This window comes from Phoca vitulina, unplaced genomic scaffold (genome assembly GCF_004348235.1).
Source record: "Phoca vitulina isolate PV1807 unplaced genomic scaffold, GSC_HSeal_1.0 scaffold20, whole genome shotgun sequence".
NCBI classification, from domain to species: Eukaryota; Metazoa; Chordata; class Mammalia; order Carnivora; family Phocidae; genus Phoca; species Phoca vitulina.
Window position 1 is genome coordinate 36,128,717 of NW_022589723.1, and position 22,272 is coordinate 36,150,988.

Below are 22,272 nucleotides of genomic sequence, written 5' to 3' on the forward strand. Positions count from 1 at the left end.
ACTTGAAATCCTCCCCGACCCCCACATTCATGCTTTCACTCATTCAAAAATCATGTGTTAAACACCTGTCACATACATTACTTGGGCTGTAAGAAGTCCTTATCCTCACAGATCTCACATCCTAATGGAGGAGATAGACATATACAGGGATGGTTATAAATCAGTATACCAAAAGAGTATAGGAGGGATATCTTATCCAGGTCAAGGGAGGCTTTCCAAAGAAGAATCTTCCTGATAACAGTCTTAAATGATAAAATGTAGCTATATGCAAAGGGAAAAGGGAAATTCTGAGAAATAGCACAGTATGAATAAAAGGCATAGAAGCATAAAAAGACAAGGAGAGAGCCAGGAGCTATGAACAATTCACTGTTAAGAAGCACAGAGATTGAGGTAGATGGTATTAAAAGAAGAGACTAGAAAGGTAGTAAGAGGGCTATGTGAAAGGATTGAATTTAATCTTTGGCCAGTAGGGGCTTCCTGATGTGGCCAAAGGAGGAAAATGAAAGCCAAAATGACAGGATTGCAAGTCTTTGTCTTCTTGAAGCAATTCAGTTCCATGAGCCAAAAATTAATACTAATTTCCATAAAAGAAATTTAGAAAAATATCAAAAAGCTGTATGCAAAACAAGAACAATTTCACAGAGAAATCAACCAATCTTTAAAGAACAGACAATTCCAGTGATTTTTAAATTGTGCAAGAGTACTGCAAAAGAAGAAAACTTTTCCATTTTTTTTAAGGCAGACATCATAACATTAAATCTAAAACCTGCCAGGATTGGCACAGAAAAAGAAAAGCCAGACCAAAAACCTGAGAATATTAATGATGCAAAAATCCTTTAAAAAAGGAGGAGTATCAAGGAGACTACAGCAGAATGTTAAATGTCGTTTAGTAGCCAAGTGTAGTTTATTCTAGCAATCCAAGGAAGATTCCTATCAGTAGATTGGTTGATCTCAAGTGAAAAGTTGTGATTATTTCTTTAGACATTGAAAAGGCGTTTCACACAATTCAACATCCATCAATTTTTTTTAATCAACAAATAGAATAAATAGAAATTGAATAGGAAATGTCATGCTTGATGGGGAAACTCTAGAAACATTAGCATTAATGGTAGACAGAATTCTGACTGAGATGTCCTCCATGATTCCCACACCCTGGTATCCCTCTCTTCAGTGGCAGTAAAACATGTGACTTGCTTCTAACCAATGGAATATGGCAAGGGTAAAAAGATTTTGCAGATATAATTAAGGTCTCTAATCAGTTGGCTTTGAGTTAATGGAAAGGGAGATTATCCTGGGTAAGTCTGACCAGGTCCTTTAAAAGAGGATTCAGACTACTGCTGGTCTTGAAGAAGTAAGCCACCATGTGAGAGGGTACATGGCCAAGAACTACAAGAAGCTTCTAGGAGCTGACAGCAGCCCCCTGCTGGCAGCCAGCAAGAAAATGGGGCTTCAGTTCTACAACTGCAAGGAACTGAGTTCTGTTCAAACAACCACCTGGGTCTGGAAGAGGACCCAAGCTTCAGAAAGGAACACCACTTGGCTGACACCTTGACTATAGCCCTGTGACATCCTGAGCAGAGCACCCGGCTAAGCTGTGCCTGGACTCCTGATGCTTGGAACCTGTGAGATGATAGAAATGTGTTGTCTTAAGCACCAAGTTTGAGGTAATGTGCTGCACAGCAGTAGAACCCGAATGCATCACTGAAGTCAGCTTCAAGACAAGGGTGTCCAATATCGCCATTATCATTTATCGATACAGACAATGCAAAAAGGCAAGAGAAAGAGATTAGTGGTAACTTGAAAGTTGCGGAAAGGAGTGAACTTACTACTTGCAGACAATAGTATTGAATCTCTGGAAATCCCAAGATAATTAGTTGAGAAACTATAAAAGCTATAAAAAAATTCAGTAATGGAGCAGAAATCAACAGCTTCCATGTAAGTAAATAACAACCAGAAAGAAAAGACCCAACTCACAGCAGTAACACAAAAAGATAAAATACCTGATAATAACTAACTAATAAATGTGCATGATTTCTGTGAAGTAAGCTTTAAAACATTAATGAAGCACACCAAAGATTTATACAAGTGGAAAAACCTAACCATGCTTTGGATGAGAAGGATCTAAAGCAAAATGTCAGTTTTCCTTAATTTAAAAATTTAATATGATCTCAATAAAAATGCCAAAAATTTTCATTGAGGGTTTTTTGAGACAAGCTGACCCTATGGTACATGTGGGAAAATAAGCATAAAAACTCTGAAAAGGAAGAATATTGAGAATACTAGCACTAGTAGGTGTTAAGGTATATGATAAAGTCAGATCAATTCAAACAGGATGGCCATGAAGAGATAGTCTAATGGGATGGAATGGAAGATTCGAGTACACATCCAAATACAAAAGAGAATTTATTATATGATAAAAAAGTATCTCAAGTCACGTGGACTCTCCAATAAATGATTTAGGAATAATTGGGGAACGGAGGAAAAAAGAAAGCTAGATTCAGACATTATATCTTACATCACATAAATTCCAAATGGGTCAGAGATTTTAAAGTTTATAATAAAAGTATAAAGGTTTTTCAAGAAATCCTGGAAAATCTATATGTGGCACTAGCATGAAAAAGACCTTCGGGGGTAGAAGAGGTAAGGGCAAAAGAGAAAGATGGTTCACAACTGAGCTTCCTCAATGATAAAGAACTTTTAGAAATCAGTAAGAAGAGGGGCTGACAACCCAATACAGGCTGTGTTACCTATTTAAAAATAAATTTAAAGTAATATACCATTTACTGTAACAATAAGTACTGTATAGGTATAAATAGCAATAAAATATGTATAAGCCCTCTATGGAGAAAATTATGTAATTTTATTGAAAAACATGGAAGAAGAACTAAATAGATAGTTCATGTTCAAGGACAGGAACGTCCTATATGGGAAAGAGTCTTCCTGAATCCATCCATAAATATAAGGCAGTTCTAATCAAAATTTGGACAGGGTTATTGTAGAATGTCACCCGCTGATCCAAAAGCTATCTGATAGAGCAAAGAACCTAAAATACGCCAGAGTAAAAGTGGGGAGAACTTGTCTCACCAGGTATCAAATATTGTTGTTAAGCTGTAGTAATTAAGGCAGTGTAGGAATAGACAAATAGACCTGAGAACAAAAGAGAGCTATCCCATGTATATGAAATACATATATCCCACGTACATGGGGATACAGCTAGGAGGTGTTACCGATTAGTGCAGACAATTTAATAAATGGTACTGAGGAAATTGAATATCAAATCAGAAATACATATTGAACCCTTACTTCACACCATACGACAAAAATTAACTCCAGATCAAATGAAAACCCAAGTACGAAAAGCAAAACTTTAAAGTTTTCATTGAAAAAGTAGGTGAAAATCTTTATGACCTTGATTGAATAGACTGTGATTTTCTAACACCCAAAGGGCACAAACCAGAAGAAAAAAAAGTCATAAATTTGACAATCAAGATCATTGTTTGTTTGTTTAAAACAGGAGTTGTTTCAGCGGAGTCAAGTCTCTGCTGAGACAAGCAATGTCTCAAAGTGGTTTGAGCAGTAAATAAGCAATCAAAAAGTCAGGACAGGGAATGTTGACTCCTGTTTTAAGAAATGTCAAAGGGAGAAGGAATCTGAAGCCAAGTAATATTTGGAAAGAACACTTGGCCACTAGGAGACCTGGATCTGAGCCCCTGGTTCTACCACTTACTACCTGAAAGACCTCGCCCTAGTTCCTTAATCACTCTCTTGACTTACTGTTTAGCTTTCCTTCACTTAGACCATGCTCCTCACCTCTTGAAAAATATTTAAATCACTGCAGCAGAGAGTGCTCAGTCAGTCTCTTTGGTGTATCCTGAGTTGTTGAGGGAATTAATTGTAGTGAGTTCCTCACAAATCAGGCTAAGCAGACCCTTCCATTATACATATGACATGTATAATTATACGTACAACATGTATAATTCTGTTGCTTGGTAGCTGCTCATCCGTGCTCCTGCCTCATTTTAAAAAAGATCTAAGATGGATGTAGAGTCAGAGAGCTGAAAGGGACTAATGATTCCAGTCCTGTTCTTAGACAGATGAGGAAAACTGGAGACTCAGATGAACTACTGAAGATCACACAGTGAGTTACTGACGGAGCTGCTTCTAGAACTCAGACCTCCTGATTACTGACCTTGGACTCTTTCAGAGTGTATCATGCCACTTTCTGAAGTCTTCCTGACCACAAAGGGCTCTCTCTTTCTGAACACTGATTAGATTTGCTGTCTAAACATCTCATTCAGCCCTTAGTTACTGTTTAATATTTTTTAGTTAGCTTTTTATATGTGTAGGCCATCTCTCCACCTGGGCTGCAGGTCCTTCAAAGACTAGATTAGAGTTTTCTCTGGGTAAGTAAGTATTAGTAGATGATGTGTAATCCTGAGCAAGTCTCTCAACTTCTGTTGACCTTCGTTTCCCATTTATGAGATGGAGATTATGGATTGTACCCCAGTACAAGAACCATTATAGTTAAAATCGTTCCACAACAGATCCCACCTTTGACTTTTTTTCCCAAACCATCTTCATGACAACAAAGTTTCAGTTCAATGAAATAATATTGTACAGAGTTCATCTCATCAGGATTGAACTTGTACAATACTTTATGAACCCCACAGGGATATTGTGGGATAGGAAAAAAATAAGTATATGAAAGCATTTGAGAATGGAAAAAGCATTATTCAAAGAGCAATAACTCCTTGACGGGTCAGGGCAAGAGAGGTATCTCTAATGTGCTTTTAACGGGATCATTCTGGACAGGCAGAGTGAGTTGTCCTGGCAGATACCTGATGAGTTTAGAGTATGCTTCATGGAGTTGGGAGTAATTGGCTTGGAGGAGAGAAGAAATGATGAAGTAAAACTGCTTTCCAACAGTTACTGAATTAAGGGTTATTATGGCAGATGCAATTCTGTAGCAACATGTTTATAAAGAAGTAGTGGAAGGAGCTATAGTAAGAAATTTTAAAGCACCAAAAATTGCACTATGCCAATTACAAAAAGTTTATATTATGTATAAATTATTTAACAAAATACATCATTTAAAAATTCTTTACATTTTCGTTATTCCTAAATTATTATAAAAATTTTCCAGTCTTACTGCTAGGACTTTCTTTTTTAAAAAACTCAAAATTGTGGGGTGCCTGGGTGTCTCAATCAGGTAAGTGTCAAGACTCTTGATTTCAGCTCCGGTCATGATCTCGGGGTTGTGGGATGGAGCCCCACATCAGGCTCGTGCTGCAAGTGGAGCCTGCTTAAGATTCTTTCTCTCCCTCTTCCTCTCCCCCCCTTTTAAACTAAATAAATAACTCAAAATTGTGTTTTAAGAAAACTCAGCAATATATAAAAGAAGCATTCACTAAATATGCTGTGTGCCTTCTATTTGTGTAAATGTATTGCACGTTGTAAAATATTGCTCGTTGGTAGCTTTTGATCGATCTCTGGTGATTCACACTTGTCTTTCTCCCTGGTAGTCCCTGTGTAGCCCAGATTTACTGAGTGTTAAAAGGGAACAGCTCTATGCTGTTCTCATCAACAAGCTAACTTAGTGCAGGTGACTAAGTCCCAGGCCATATTTCAGAGTTAAAGAAAGTTAGGTTCATCGGAGAAGTAGCCAGCTGGAACCATTTGTTATTTATCGCCCATCACAATCTGTACATTTTTTTATGCGAGGTCAACTCATGACCAGTTGTTTTTAGCGCATGAACTAAATCAGGTCAGCATGTTGACCCCTGAATGGTGAGTGATTATTTAGAGAAGTCTTGTATGTCATAAGAAAATTTCCGAAATATGCCTTTGTTAGGGAAAGTTAGTGACAATTGGGACTCATCATTAACTTACGTTAATTAATCAAGAATCTAAAATATGTTTTGTTGTTTTAGAAATTGTAAAAATTTGGAAAAGGAAGAGAAATAGAAAAAAAGAGGAAAAAACACTCATGGTCTCACAACTCAAAGGCAATCTTAATGATACTTCAATATATTTTCTTCCAATAATTTTCTTTATACTTTTTCTAACTTTTTTATGAAAATTTCAAACATATAGCAAAGTTGAAAGAATTTTACAGTAAATGCCCATACACCCAAACCTAGATTCTGCTATTAACTTTGTACTATAGTGTCCTTGCTTTGTCCCATATCTATACATCTATTCATCATCAATCCACCTTATATTTTTTAATTCACTTCAATTGCAGACATTATTAGCATGCTTCTTCCTAAGTAATTCAACATGCGTATCGTTAATCAGAGTTCAATATTTGGTATAGTTTCTTCTTTTGGGGTAAAACTCATATACAATGATATACAAATCTTAGGTGTATAATTGCTAAGTTTTGACGAATACATACATGTGTATAACCCAACCTCTATCAAAATTTTATTTTGTATTTTTGTTTTTCCATTTAACATTGTAATGTGTTTTCCTTGTTATTACAAGTCTTTGTAAGTATAATTTTAATGACAATATCTGTTGATATTTAAATTTAACTCTTTAATTCATCTTGCAATTATTTGGTATTTTGACTTGAGTTGGAGGTTTGAATGGATTCTTTTCTAAGAAGTTAAACCTATTATCTCATTGACATTTATTATTTCTTTCCTCCTTAATTGATGTGAATTGCTTTCCTATAAATCTGATTGTCTGATCTATTCCACTAATTTTTCCATATGTATTATGGCACTTTGCATCATCATGCCTTGATCCTCCTCATAAGTATTAATAGCCAACATAAATTTTGAATTCTTTTTTTTTTTTTTAAAGATTTTATTTATTTATTTGAGAGAGAGAGAATGAGAGACAGAGAGCATGAGAGGGAGGAGGGTCAGAGGGAGAAGCAGACTCCCAGCCGAGCAGGGAGCCCGATGCGGGACTCGATCCCGGGACTCCAGGATCATGACCTGAGCCGAAGGCAGTCGCTTAACCAACTGAGCCACCCAGGCGCCCCAATGTTGAATTCTTATATTGAACATTTCGTTTTGTTTCAGCCTCTAGGTGAAATTGAGGCCCAGTGCCTGAATAGCTTTAGGCCCAAAACTTCCCCTGTTGTGTTTTGGACCCAGATTTTTCATTTGCAGACTTCCAGACCCAGACGTTGAGTGAGAGCATTGTTTCTCTCAAGGCCAAGTTCTGGGTCCCAGGCTTATGTATGTTTCCTCTTCCTTCTTGTACACTTTTCCCCAACTTTGTCCAAATGGTCTAGGCTAATGAATCAGTGTAGTGCCACTAGTTTTCCTAACATACAGACTGAATTCAGAGTATGGTATTTCATGTATGTGTATGGATATTAACTAACCTTATACTGACTAAGATTGTCAGTATCAGTGCCCTGATACACTTACCACTTGAAGCCATGAAGCTGTGCGTTCATCTGTCTTGCGTGAGCTAAACTCCCTTACCTGAGAAAGGAGAAAGTCTACCAACAGAGAAATAGTAGTTACGATCCGGGTGATTCCAGTAAAGAAACATCTGCTAGCAGAGCTGTCTAATAGAGGTAGGAGTGGACTGGGAAGTAGAGAGCTCCTCATTGCTGTCTTTACTCAAGCAGAGCTCTGTGTCAAGAGTGTCTAAGAAAGTACTCCTGCTCTGAAGGGTGAAGCTCAGAACAGACTCTTTCATGTTACTCTGGTTCAGCTAATTGTTCCTTTGGCTCTTGGATTAACTATGATTCAATGCAAAACTTTCTTTTTTTAACAGGAAATAAAGGAAAAAAAGAAATTCTGCAAGATGTATATGGAGGACCTTGTGAAGGAAGCCACGGAAATCAACATGAAAAACGAGGCTCTGCAGAAGCTTTGGCCGCAGATGTTCATTGAGCTTGTTAGGGACGCAGTCATAGAAATCCGCAATAAAAATTCCTACATGAAGCTTTGCCTACAGCAGATAACTGACCAAAAATAGAAATGGCTTTTAGTTACAGTTGATTTTAGCAGTTTTGTGTTTTTGAAGGTTGAAAACAAGTAGGTTAAACATGTTGAAACAACACTATCCTACAAACTAGAAAGCCTAGCATCAAAGCACTATTGCCTACTGTTCCCGTAGTTAAAGGTGAGGAAGGAAGGAAGGAGAGAGAGAGGGAAGGGAGGATTGGCTTCCTTTGTAAGCTGACCAAACAACCTCTGGGAACTAAGCGGCCCTGAGAGCTCACTGGGCGTTTGCACTGGCCCCGTGACTCCGGCTCTCACTTCGCCTGGCGCCCCTGCTCTGGCCCAAAGCACGGAGTACTTGCTCAGGTTTCAGCATGAGTTGCTTCTACCTACTTGCAGCTGGTAATTTCCACTTATTTGCCTTTTTATTTTATGTCATGATTTCAAAGCCAAAAATACTTTCTTTTTTATGAGTGAAGAATAAACTTATTAATAAATTAGTAAAAAAAAAGAAAAGTGTGTTTGCCTCCTTCGTCCAGTCAGAAGTGTCATATTATTATATGTTCCTCTCTAGCTGAGGGGGAGCCCTTCTCTTCACGTAAGTAGGAAGAAGCTCCATTCTTCCAGGGATGCATCCTCAGGGCACCACAGGGGGTCATGGGGTCACTGTGGACAGAAAATATGAACATGAGTACAATGCGGGCAGGAAGAAAATGCTTTGTCTGAAGGGACCCCAAGTGAATGTAAAATGCAGTCACAAGTCAGTAAGTCTGCTTCTCTGAAAGGTGTTTCTTTCTGTTGTTAGCTGTTCGGGGCTCTGGCTTCAGGTAGGCGTGCATAGCTGTGCCTCAGAAGGATTAGGGATTCGTGGGTGAAAGGTTCTCATTTTTCTAATTCCCTTTGAAGATCAAAAAGGTAAATACGACGCTAGCAGGGGTTTGTCCTAGTTCATGCTAGTGGGGAGGGTGTTTCGAGGCCATTAGCATAGCTGGAGATAATACAGCTTCAGTAAAACAACCTTACAGGTCGGTAACTAGGAATTCTCCAACTTGCTCAGATTTCCCCTGGCAGCTCTCAGGGTAGCAGGGCCGCCAGGAGGTGGGACAATGAGAGTGGAAGTTACAGGACAACAAAGTCCTACAGAAATGCTTGGAAGGAAGCTAGGCAAGCTGCTTGTGCAGCTCTCAGGAGCTCCCCCAAGAAGGAGTGCTCCAGTTTTGACGATTAACATAATGTTTTGGGAGGCGACCTTTTAAGTCATACTGTCCTGGGTTTGTATCTTGGTGCTTATGCTACCAGTTCACTAGCTTGTGAGCCATCTGAACCACGCCTGCCTCATAATACAACCTACCTTAAATAGTGTTGTGAGGAGCAAATGAGATGATGCGTTTAAAGTACTGATCACAAGGCCTGGCACACAGCGAACACCAGTAAATGAAGCTATTCTTCTAGAAACAGGTTGAACCACAGAAGTGGTGCTCCTGGACAGGAAGAACTATTAGAGTTTCTTGATGATCCTTCAGCCTTTCGAAATTAAAACATGAACTGTCTGTCATCTGGCTGGTAAAGGGTGATTTCTCTCTGGGTTTTCTTGTTTGTTATAGAAATGAGATCCCACCTAGAGGGTGACGTTGAGAGGAGAGACAAAGATGTCTCGTTAATGGGCTTCCAGTAAATAGGAAAGGCCAGAACTTGCGATGCCTTGGGCATGTGGAGAACTTGCTCGCTAAAGGTTTTGCAGGTGAATCGTCTGGCTGTTTAATCAGTCATCTCTCTGGCTTCCTGAATGCTGTCTCTTCTCGCCTAGGCCTCCCATCCCCGATGCTACAGGCATCTGACCCTCATATTCACATGCATTCTTGGCTTTCCCCAGTTATTTTGGGAATTTGAGGAACTGTGGGTCAGCACTCAATGACTTGGCAGCAAGCCAACAGCACTGCTGGCTCTACTCAGACCTAGTGATAAGGTTTCTGTCTTCTTCCTGAAACCAAGTCTTTTTACGCCCCAGCTCTAGTCACTTGGTCTCTCATCCCTTTGTACCTGAGCCGTCTCTTGCCTGACCCCACTATCCATAGTAGATGGATTTCTACTTCTTGAATCCTTCTTTTGCCTAGTCCCAAACTCCCAATGGCTATGTCCTCCCATGTAATTCCTATCCCCTCCAACTCAACTTCCTCCCAACCCATTTTGCTTGCTGGAGTTCCTAGGTGTAGATAATCCCCAGATGAAAGGACAAGGGGACCTGAGTCTACTGGGTGTGGAATCAAGTGAGGGTCCTATGTTGTTAGTGGTGATTCCTAGAACAACTTGTCCTCTCTACCTGGGGTTTCCCAGGGTCTTTGGGAAAGGAGAAGAGATGCACACCCCACAGTCTGAGACTATCTAGGTTAGTGTTGCTGAAGGATTGCTTTTTGCCAAAAGGAATCTCAAGCAGAAACAGAATATTGTGGTTGCTTCAAAAGCAGAAATGTCCAGTATCCCCCATTTGGAGAGACACTGCCCCCCCACGTTCTGGTTCAGCAGTTAAATGGTTAAATATGCCGCTAGACCTGGGGGTGGTTGCTAAGTGTGCCATTGGATCTGAGGCTAGTTAACTGTGCTGCTGTCTGAGGATGGTGCTGGTATCAGCCTCCCCCACTCCTAAGCTTCACTCCACTGAAGGCCTAACACGTGAGCCAGCAAAACCTTACCCTGCTTCCAAGCTATTCCTGACCAGGGCAGGGAATCCACTGGGATTCATGTTTTCCTCCATTGATTAATAATAATAATCATAACAACAACTAAGATTGATTAATATCTTGTATTACTAAGCTCTTTACACACATTATCTCATTTAATCTCCCAATGTGAGTATATGATTGTTACGCCCATTTGAACATTTGAAAACTGAGGCACAGAGAGGCTGAATACCTCAACCAAGGTTATTTCAACCAATAAATAATAGATAGGACCTGCTTTCATAGCCACTGTTAGTTTTAAGGATCTGGCATCTGAGTAAACTAAATGCAAGAGTGAAAAGAAAGAAAGGAAAGGAAGAAAATGCGGGAGAGAGGGTGGGAGGCAGGGAGGACAAAGGAACAAATGAAAGAAGAAGCTGGTTAGTCAGCAGGGCAAATGCAAAACAATACAGAGAGACTGCTCAGGAAAATACGAAGTTTAAATCTTGAAGAACAAAGGTTAGTTTTTGTAACCTGCTTTTCTGGGTCAGCTGGAGATGGAATGGGTGCCATCGCCAAGAAGTTCAGAGCCAAGCTTGAAACTTGATCACAGCAACTGTGGTTAACCAGTATTGATGGAATATTTGTTATCTTTGATCCTGATTTTCTACTTATGTTTATGTTTTTCCGGCTCATTGTATGTGTCTTTTGTTGCAAACTACCTTGAATTATTTGTGGAAAGAGGGTAAGGATATATAACTGATCTAAAGTATACTGAAAGCTCCAAAGAATGAATGACTCCTGTCATTTATAATATATAATAAATGACTTCCTTGGGCAATAGGAGAGTTTGCAGTTTCTCTTCAGGAGACAATGAAACTATTTATCCATCCTTTACACCAGTCTCTCTAAGCTTGATTTGGAGAGTTGACTCTTCTCTTTGTTTATCTTGAAATATTTCAACATGCAGAAATGCATGTAGAGTAGTAGTATCTCAAATAAATACCCTGTATCCACCACCAATCATAACAGATATTAATATTTTTCCACACTTGCTTCAGATTTTAAAAATAAAACATTGGAAGTAAAGATGGAGCCTCTGTTACTTTGTGCCTTCCCTAGAGGTAACCAGCATTCTGAACTTGAAGCTCATTATTCATTCATGTTTTCATACCATTTGTATTTATGCATTTATGCATAGGGAGTTTATTGAGTAGGTTTTTAAATATTTTCAAATTTTATAGAAATAGTAGCATGCAGTGTGTATTTTTCTGTGCCTTCTCTTTTCCCACTCAGTTTTATATTTCTGAGTAGGGCTACTCAGAAACATAATTGATGGCAGTAATCCTACTTTTTTTTTTTTATGATGTTTGATATTCATTTTATGGCTAATATGGGGTTTATATATTCATTTTCCTATTGGTGGGTATTGAGTGATTTCTAGTTTGTAACTATTACATGCTACCTTGAATATACTTGAATATATATGTTTTGAATATACTTGTGAGTTTGGGAGATACATAATTACTAGTGGAATTTCTGGATCATAGGCACACACTCAACTGTATTAAATATTGTCAAATTGCTCTCTGAAGTGATTTGTATCAGTTCACATTCCTATAGGAGAGAATACAAGTTCCAGTTGTTCCACATACACAATGACAATTAGATTTTCATATTTGCAATCTGATGTATTATGCGAAGGATGTGTGTACTTGAGGGTGGCCATTGTGCACAGAAGAGATTGTTCAAGGGCTTCTTTAAAAGATGAAATTCATGTACAGTGAAATGCACTTAAGAGTATAATTTGATTAATTTTGAAAGTGTAATCAACATCCCAATTAAGATACAAAACATTTTAATCATATCAGAAAAATTCTTCTAGTCAGTCCTTGCCCTTCCCCATGAGCAACTATTTTTCCTAATTTCTTTCACCATTGATTAATTTTCTCTATTCTAGAACTTCAAAAAATGTAACAATACAGCACTTACTTTTTTGTGTTGGCTGTTTTTGAGAATGACTCCTATTGTTTCATGTATCAACACATGATTAATTGATTATTTTTTATTACATAGTATGAAGATACCACAACGTGTTTATCCATTCTATTGGGTTATTTCTAACTTAGGGTTATTATGATTAAAGACATTTTTTACACAAGTCTTTTTTGTTCAGTGGACCTGAACATTTTAAAGGTTAACTTTATAAGGAACTGCTATACATTTTACAAAGGAGTTGTATAATTTTATACTCCCTCCAGCAATGCATAGAGAGTGCCAACTGCTCGACAGATTTGCTAGCATTTGTTATTGTAAGACCTTTTTTTTCATTTTTAGCTATTCTAGTGTGTCTTCTTCAGCCATCCTATTTATTTATTTTATTTTATTTTTCCTGATGTCTACTGATGTTGATCACATTTGTGTATGCTTTTTGGTCATTTATATATCTTCTTTTGTGAAGTAAATGTTCAGGTCTGGTACCCATTTTAAAAAATTTTGAGTTTGTCTCTTTATTATTGAATTATATGAGTTATTTATATGTTCTAGATATAATACTTCTATTTTGAACTATGATAAAGTTCAGTTCATCAACTTTTTTATGGCAAGTGCTTTGTAATGTTCTTTCTGAAATGGTTTGCCTGATATTCTCAAATTTGCAAAGATATTCTCCTCTGCTTTTTTCTAGAAGTTTTATAGTTTTAGCTATTACATTCAGAAATATGGCCCTTCTGGGCGCCTGGGTGGCTCAGTTGGTTAAGCAACTGCCTTCAGCTCAGGTCATGATCCTGGAGTCCCGGGATCAAGTTCCACATCGGGCTCCCTGCTCAGCAGGGAGTCTGCTTCTCCCTCTGACTCTCACCCCTCTCATTCTCTCTGTCATTCTCTCTCTCTCAAAAATAAATAAAATTAAAAAAAAAAAAAGAAATATGGCCCTTCTTGAATTAATTTTTGTGAACGCTGCAAAGCAATGGTCAAACTTCATTTTCTTTTCCATATGAGAACCCAGTTGTTCCAGCAGAATTTGGGGCAGAATGCCTTTCCTCCATTGAATTGCCTTGGCAACTTGTTTTTGAGAATCAGTTGACCTGCATATATGTGGGTCTCTTTCTAAACTTACATTCTTTTCCATTTTTCTATTCTTACATGAATACCACACTGTCATGATTATTGTAGCTCTGTAGTAAGTCTTGAAATCAGGTAACATAACTCCTTAAACTTTGTCCTTTTACAAAATTCTTTTAGCTAGTCTAGCCCTTTGCATTACCATATAAATTTTAGAATCAACTTGCCAATTTCTATAAAGAAAATGACTTTGGGGATTATTATTGGGATTGTATTGAATCAATAAATGCATTGGGGGAGATGGACATCTTAATATTGAATCTTCCAATTCATAAATATGAGATATATCTTCATTTATTTAGATCATTTTTTCAGCAAAATTTTGTGGGTTTCAGTTTAAATTTTATTCTGAAATCAATTTATTCCTGAGCATTTCATTTTTTTACATCTTAAAGGTATTTTAAATTCTCATTTCTAATTTTTTTGCTAATATATAGTAATACAATTTATTTTTATTTACAGTTGGTCCTCATTATTTGCAGATTCTGTATTTGCAAATTCATCTCCTTGCTAAAGTTTATTTGTAACCCCCAAATCAATACTCAAAGTGCTTTCATGTTCATTCACGGACATGAGCAGGGTGGTGAAAAATTTGAGCCACCCAACATGACCTCCAGCTGAGGTCAAGGAAGGCAACATTCTTTTTTCAGTTGTCATAATGTAAACAAGTGTCCTTTTCAGGGTATATTTATTGTCACCTTTGTTGCATTATTATGTTTTTTGAGGGTGACTTTGTTATTTAAAGTGCCCCCCAAGGATAGTGCTGAACTGCTTTCTCATGTTCCTAAGTACAAGAAGGTTGTGATGTGCCTTACAAGGAAAATAGTGTATTAGATAAGCTTTGTTCAGGCGTGAGTTATAATCTGTTGGCCATGAGTTCAATGATAATAAATCAACAATATATATCTTAAAAGATGTCTTTAACAAAAACACATGTAAAACAAGGTTATATATTGATTGATTGATAAAAATTTGCTAAGAGGTTCACAGGAATCTAACCCGTTTTCTTTAGGAGCAAATGTGCAGTACTCACCAATTCATTGTTCTCAACAACTTTATAGAACATAAGTACAGTGAATAATGAGAATATGCTATATTGACCTCATATCTATGTTTTATGCTCTATTAGTTCTGACAGTTTCTTTTGTGGATTCCTTAGAATTTTCCACATGAAAAAGCAGTTAGTCTTACAAATACAATGTCATAACTTCCTTCCCAGTCTTTACACCCTTCATTTCTTTTTCTTGCTTTATTGCACAGTTTGGGACTCTCAGTTCAATGTTTAACAGAAGTGGTAAGAGTGTTCATCATTGTTCCTAAGCTTACAGTAAAAGTGTTCAATATTTCACCATTATAAGGTTAGCTGTGGGTTTACATAGATAGCCTTTGTTATGCTGAGGAAATTCCCTTTTATTCTTAGTTTTCTGAAAGTTTTTATCATGAATTAGTACTGACTTTTATCAAATATTGTTCAACATCTATTGAAATAATCATTTGACTCTTTTCCTTCATTCTATTAGTCTTATTGTTTACATTGATCGATTTCCTAATGTTAAACCTACCTTGCATTACTAGGATAATAGGACAATATTCTTTAACATAGTAGTAGATTTTATTTGCTAGTATTTATTTAAAGGTATTTGTGTCTACGTTTATTAAAGATATTGGTCTGTGGGGTGCCTGGGTGGCTCAGTTGTTAAGCGGCTGCCTTTGGCTCAGGTCACGATCCCAGGGTCCTGGGATCGAGCCCCGCATCAGGCTCCTTGCTCAGCAGAGAGCCTGCTTCTCCCTCTCCCTCTGTCTGCCGCTCCCCCTGCTTGTGCTCTCTCTCTCTCTCTGTGTCAAATAAATAAAATCTTAAAAAAAAAAAAGATATTGGTCTGTAATATTTTTTCTGTTGCATCTTTTTCAGGTTTTGATATTAAGATTAAGCTGACCTCATAAAACAAGTGGGAAAGTGTTCCCCCCTACTCTATTTTCTGAAAGAAAAGAAGAACCATATCCTTTGAAATATATTATAAATTTCCTTGTGATTTATTCTTTGACTCAGAGGTTATTTGGAAGTGTGTTGTTCAGTTTCTAAGTATTTAGCCCCATGATATGAGTAATACACCTTTTCATGTCCTGTTAGTGTGTGTGTGATGTCACCAGGATCAACATCTGAAGTTTGGCTGACAGCTCCATCTTGTTTCTGAAAGCTGACTGAACATCTGTATGTATCAACTTAGGTCAAAATTCTTTTTTTTTTTTTTTAAGATTTTATTTATTTATTTGACACAGAAAGACAGTTAGAAAGGGAACACAAGCAGGGGGAGTGAGAGAGGGAGAAGTGGGCTCCCTGGGAGCCCGATGTGGGGCTTGATCCCAGGACCCTGGGATCATGACCTGAGCCGAAGGCAGACACTTAACGACTGAGCCACCCAGGCGCCCCAACTTAGGTCAAAATTCTTAAGCATGTTGTTCAAATCATCTATCTTTTTCTTTTTTTCCCTAAGCTTGGCCTATCAATTATTGAAAGATTCAAAATCTCCCACTAAGATTGTAGATTTGTCTGTTTCTCTTTGTGTTCTTTTATTTTTTGTTATACACATTTAAAGGCATGTTATTAGGTGCATACAAATTAAAAACTGACACATCTTACTGGTGAGATGATGTTTTTGACATTATGATGTAACTCTCTTCCATATCTAGAAAATTTTTTTTGCCTCGAAATCCATTTTATTCAATATTAGCTTTCTTTTTGTTAAGATTTGAATGAGATTTTTTTATACTTTAATTTCAACCTTTCTGTATCTTTATGTTTTAGGTGGTGTGTTTCTTTTAAACAGCATATAATTTATATTTCTATCCAATCCAACAATCTAGACTTTTAAAAGGTAAATTTTGTTCATTTGCTATAATTATAAAACTAGCTGAGTTTAAATTAACTACTTCAATGTGTGCTTTTACTTACTTCACCTATTCCATGTTTTGTAATATTTTTTTCCTTTTCAATTGCTTCCCTTTGAATTACTGGGCATTTTTTAACCATACATTTTCCCTGTATGGATTTAGAAGTTATATACTCTGTTTCTATTTTTTGAGTGATTTCCATAGAACTTACAACATATATAATATAAGTATATTTGATATTTATGTAATAGACAATGAGCTGAGAGCTAGGGGTAAGAGCATCACCAGTTCAATAATTTTATATAGACTTACTAATGTACACACTTAATAGTCACACTTTTATTTTTCATCTATTCATGTCAAATTATTTTACATAATTCCATTTGCCCAACATATTCATTTTCTTATCCTATATTTGCACTGGAATCAGCTCACTATTTAATTTGTTATTTGCATTAATTTAATATGTTCACCATTATTCTTGACCTTCAATAAGCCATTTTTGTGATTTGAAGCTAGACACATCATAATAGAAATGACAAATATGCAAATTAAGGAAACTCACTCATTCAATAGGTATTTACTGAGTACTTAGGTTGTGCTGTGGCTAGGGATGTAAAAGTAAGCAATAATAGATGCAGCCTCATAAAATTTGTAGTCAAGTGGACAATAGAGTGTGAATGATGAGAAGCTACATTAGCTCAGAGGACTCATCCTCAGCAGAAAACAATTGATCAGAACATAGATAATTTTTAAGAATATAAAAATGAGAACATTTGTGTACATCTGTAAAATAATTAATTTTATGTTTCAAATTTGTGGAATATATATAAAAACAAGTTTTAAAGTATTTTGACCTCTCTGAAACTACCAAACTATCTGTAGGCCACTCCTTCAGACTGCTGGGGTTTACCGGTGGTCTAGGGAAAATGGTTTGAGAGATAAACATATAGTTGTGTTTTTTTAAATATTCCTCTCCAGCAGAATTTTGGCTGGTGGGATTGACTTTATTTGCTTGCTCCAGCGTGGGCCTTGATTGGCATAAACTGGTTAACATAGTTGCATGCCTCTTGCTACAATCATTGTGTACTGAGTAAAGCCTGAGCCGAACAACATATGGAATTTCTCTAGCGTCAGTAACTGGCTTAAGTAGGACCAAACGGAGAGAAGGGCAGTTTTTGTTCTGTTTTGTTGATTTGTTTTGTTTTGTTTTGAATGGTTGGGAGCAAGACAGCTCTCTCTCTTTTGCTCTGAATACAAGATGTACAAATGTGAAGTCTGGAGCTTCTGCAACAATTTAATACCATGAAAGAAACCAGCCCCACCCAGAAGGGGAAAGCTGAGAAACTGAAGAGAAATGGAAAAGGAGTCCTGTTTAAACCATGCTTGGAGGTTTCCCTACCACTGAACTTTTTCTCTGTTGAGTGGCCTGCGCCAGGAGGATGCAAAGGCTGGAGTCTGGAATAATCTGAAGGTTTATTCACTCATGTGTCCGGTGGTTGATGGTAGCTACGGATCCTGACGTCCGCTGGGTATTACCCAGATACCCGTATATGGCCTCTTCAAGTGGCTGATTGGGCTTCCTCATATCATGGGGGCTGGGTTCCAAGAGCAAGCATCCCAAGTTCTATTACGTTTTCTGACTTTGCCTTAGAAGCCACATAGTGTTACTTTCAGATCTGAGATCACATAAATTCAGCTCTGGACCAGTGGAGTATCAAAGTCATAATGTCAGAGAAGCATGTAGAATGGGAAAAAATGTTGCAGCCATTTTGAAAACTATCATTTGCCACACATACCATGCTACTTTTCTCTAAGGACTTGGATGTTTTGTAACATTTCCTTCTATCTTTTTCACCTGGCTAAACCATACTCAGCCTTCTCTGGGTGAGGTGTCCCTATCAACATGCACACAGCACCCTGTATTTCTGTAATCGAGTTTCCTTACCACTTACCTGCCTACATCCTCCACCAGTCTGTGAGTTCCCTGGCCATGGTTGTCTTCATGTCTTCATTGCTGTATCTCCAGCACATATAGCAAAACATACAGATGAACAATAAAGCTTTGTCTAGGGCTTCAGGTAGTAAATCAGTTTCATTTAAATTGGATCCTCATTTTAGCAACCGCCCCCCCCCCCCCGCCCCGCTTCTGGCTTTTAATCTCCTTACATCCTGCAGTTTTGAGCACTTTGTGCTGACACCTCTATGCACCTTCCAGATGCAAAGTTTAGACTTTTATAAGCCAGGCAGCAAAGAACATTCTGAGCTACCTCATGGTGGCTTTGCTTGGCAGCCAACTGTTCAGTCTTATAAGCATCACCATGTGTGCACAGCAGAGTGAGTGGAAAAAGGAAAAATATATAAGTCTAACACTGGTGATAAGAAGTGAAACCCTACAGCTACTACAACAGAGTCAAAGATGGAAATGATTAAGCATGATGAAAATGCCATGAAGAACAAGAAAAGGACAACATGTAAAGAACCTATACAAAATTCTGACACTGTATCATCAAAGATGGAATCTAAAAGGCAGGGCATTACTATGGATTTCATAATTTTTTTAAGCTTTCTGGGAATGAAAATCCCTCATCATACATAAATTCTCCTGTTGAACTTCTGCTTTTCTAGGAGACTTATAGGGACGTAGTCTGCATTAGAAGAGTGGACCGCCTCTCCTAAATAATATGTGAAGTTCATAGTTAGATTACACCAGCTCTGCAGGTTGTGTTTAATGGTGTATCCAGGCTGAGATCTGATGTTGAATATGGTGACAGCAGGATATGTGATATGGAGGAAGACGTGAGGACTTGATGTATCTGTGCCTGACATAAGCAGGCAAGATAACTTCGAAAACATGAGCAAAGACCTACTGATATCACTCTGGGAAACATTTCTCAAAGAATGGCATGGGGATGCCAACATCAGAATCACATGTGGGAATCTTACAATTCAGATGCCTGCCCCCATCCCCTTTATTTGGACCAAATCCCTGCAGGTGGATCCCAGCATTTTTAACAGGCTCCCAGATGACTCTTGTTCATACCAAATTTTGGGACTAATGCTTTGGTAGATGCTGACATTGGGGCCATGCATCCCTTGGCCTCTTCCTGCAGTCCACTTTAGCCCATCACCATGAGAAAGTCAACCCCCAGATGATATAAGCCCACCCATATTAACAAGAAGAAATGGTTTACAAGAAAACAAGAAGAATCCAAGGAAAGTTTTTGTAATCAGCTTTTAAAATGCTAACTTTATGCATTTTCAAATGTCTGAGGTTTCTGCCTTTCTCCTCAAGCTGACATTGGGATATCAGGACGGGTAGTCATACTTCCAACAAGTTTCTTTGCTGCAGTGGTCATGCAATCCATCTGAATAGAAAACTGGACTATGGGAAGAGACTGGTGGCGAGTGGCAGAACATTTTGTAAGATTGTGACGCAGAGACTGAAGGCTTTGAGTATTTGTAAGAATAGTAACCCTCTGGCTTCTGCTCTGTGGAATGGACTGTTGGCAACAATGGAAATAGTGACAGGATAGGACTGATAGCCATGTGTGGGGCAAGTGAGGCCATTGACTTCCAGCTAATCCTAGCACTTAATGTACGATTGCAGAGATCTCCAACACTACAGATTACATTCAGTAGCTGAACTTACAAAGCCTATTACTCTAAGATGGTCAAAAGATGGACATGAAGATGCTGTAGCAAACATGAGGACTCGATGACCATTGCCCAAAAGAATCAAGCAAAACTGAGAATGGAAATATGGCACTAATCCCATAGAACTTAGTTCTTCATTTGAGTTCAACTAAAACCACTCAAATTCTGCTGTTTTTTCTGTCAGTGAATCTGTGGCTTGTATTTACAGTCTAGGAAAGAAACTGTATGAGCGAGCTTCTCTCTCTACCTTTCTGTCTCCTCCTGTCCATTTTTTCCCCTTACTGTCTTCACATTTCTCCCTAATTTTCATATCTTGCTGTAAATCCTTTCACAAAATCAATCATTTTCTTCAGATCTATCTTCTCTCCCTCCATTTTTCTCCCTTTATTTTTTGTCCCAAATATTTCTTTTTTTTATTATGTTGTGTTAGTCACCATACAGTACATCATTAATTTTTGATGTAGTGTCCCAAATATTTCTGTAACCCCCTCGCTTTTTCCTGTTCCCCCCTCTCAGTGTTCTCTCTCTCCCCACACTTCTCATCACTAAGACACATCTCCCTCCCTCTCATTCCATTAATCTTTGTGTCTTTCTTGCTTGTTTCTGAATGTCTCTAGCCTCTGTTTTTCTATTTCAATCTTCCCAGACCTCTGTGGCTATTTTTTTTTTAATTTAAAAAAATTTTTCTTATTATGATGATTTAACCAACATATTATCATTAGTTTTTGATGTAGTGTTCAACGATTCATCTGTGGCTATTTTTAAAAATCTCTCTGTTGATCTTAATCTCTATGAAATTATTCTCAGGAGTACTATGTGCCAAGGGAAAGGAAAGAGTCTGACAAGTAATGTCTAAAGCCCAATGACGAAGAGAGTAGAGACATGTTACACCTAGTTTGTCTCCTACTAGACTGAGAATTCCTCGAGGTAGGGACAGTGCTTGGACTGTATTAGGAGTATAACTGCTTAATGAACTGGCTGTTGTTACTGGGGAGAGTCTTAGTATCAGGAGATACCATTACTATAAGAAGAGAAAAGCATTGGAAACCATGGCTAATTTCTTAAAGTCACATTTTCCAGTGCAAATGGCTGAACAGCAGTGGTGGAAATTTTGCTCATCTTTTATATGCATCCTGCCATGGCCACTTTTTTAATCTGCTGTCAAGTAAAAGAAAGCAGGGCTTCCCAGAGGACAGATAGCTGCTTGTGTTGGAAAGGGGGGTGGGGAAGATCAGAATAAGCCTGGAATACCCTGTTGTTACCAGAAAGCAAGAATCTTATTTTTAAAAATGTTAGGGGTCATATCCAAAGGCCAAAGGACCCAAATTTAAGGGCTTCCTTTGACCAAGTTGTAACAATTTGAGCACAAAATTGTATTGTTATTATGGTTACCTGGAGCAAGTTGAGTCTATGAAAGAACATGGACTCATAATTATTCTCAAAAGAGAAAAGTTAACATAATGAGTACAAAAATATAGTTGTAATGCAAAAATGAATAAACAATTATGGATTTGCTTCTTGTTAATGGATTTTAACAAATGGCTATTGTTTATATAAGGATATTGTATTTCTCCCACTAAATTACTATTTTTTATAAAAATATACAAATATTTATGCATATATTTGTTTCTGAGGAAAAAATAAAATTATGGGACTAAGTAAACCAATAATCTAGGAAAAAACAGGAACTCTATCAAGAAGAGAGAGAACTGGTTTGCTTGGCACTAGGATTAACATACAATAATTTAGGTGGAAAGAAGGTCTAACAATCAGGATCAGTGATCACACAAAATTACCAAGTAGGAGAAAGTTTTAACAGGGTCTTCCAAAAAGATGAATTAGTCAAATGTCCCAAAAAAGAAGAAGATAATACCCAGACCCAATGCCTAATGCCTTATCTCACAGGAAATGAAACCACTGGATGGCCCTACTCATTTTAATAAAACACCAATAAGGAATACATGATTTTTTTTAAAGTAACAAGCCAAGTCAATATATCATACCGATAGGACATTGGGTTTTGTAAATCT

At 37.6% G+C, this 22,272-nt stretch overlaps 1 protein-coding gene across 6 annotated transcripts in view; it reads left to right on the top strand.

Moving 5' to 3' along the window:
• LRRC49 (leucine rich repeat containing 49) overlaps nt 1-8,415 on the top strand; it is a 165,888-nt gene extending 157,473 nt beyond the window's left edge. For all 6 annotated transcript variants that reach the window (XM_032418081.1, XM_032418083.1, XM_032418082.1 and 3 more), the window contains one exon: nt 7,744-8,415. In XM_032418081.1, the coding sequence (XP_032273972.1) occupies nt 7,744-7,947 (204 nt within the window). In that variant the 3' untranslated portion in view covers nt 7,948-8,415. The remainder of the gene's footprint in view (nt 1-7,743) is intronic.
• Nucleotides 8,416-22,272: the final 13,857 nt, after the last annotated feature.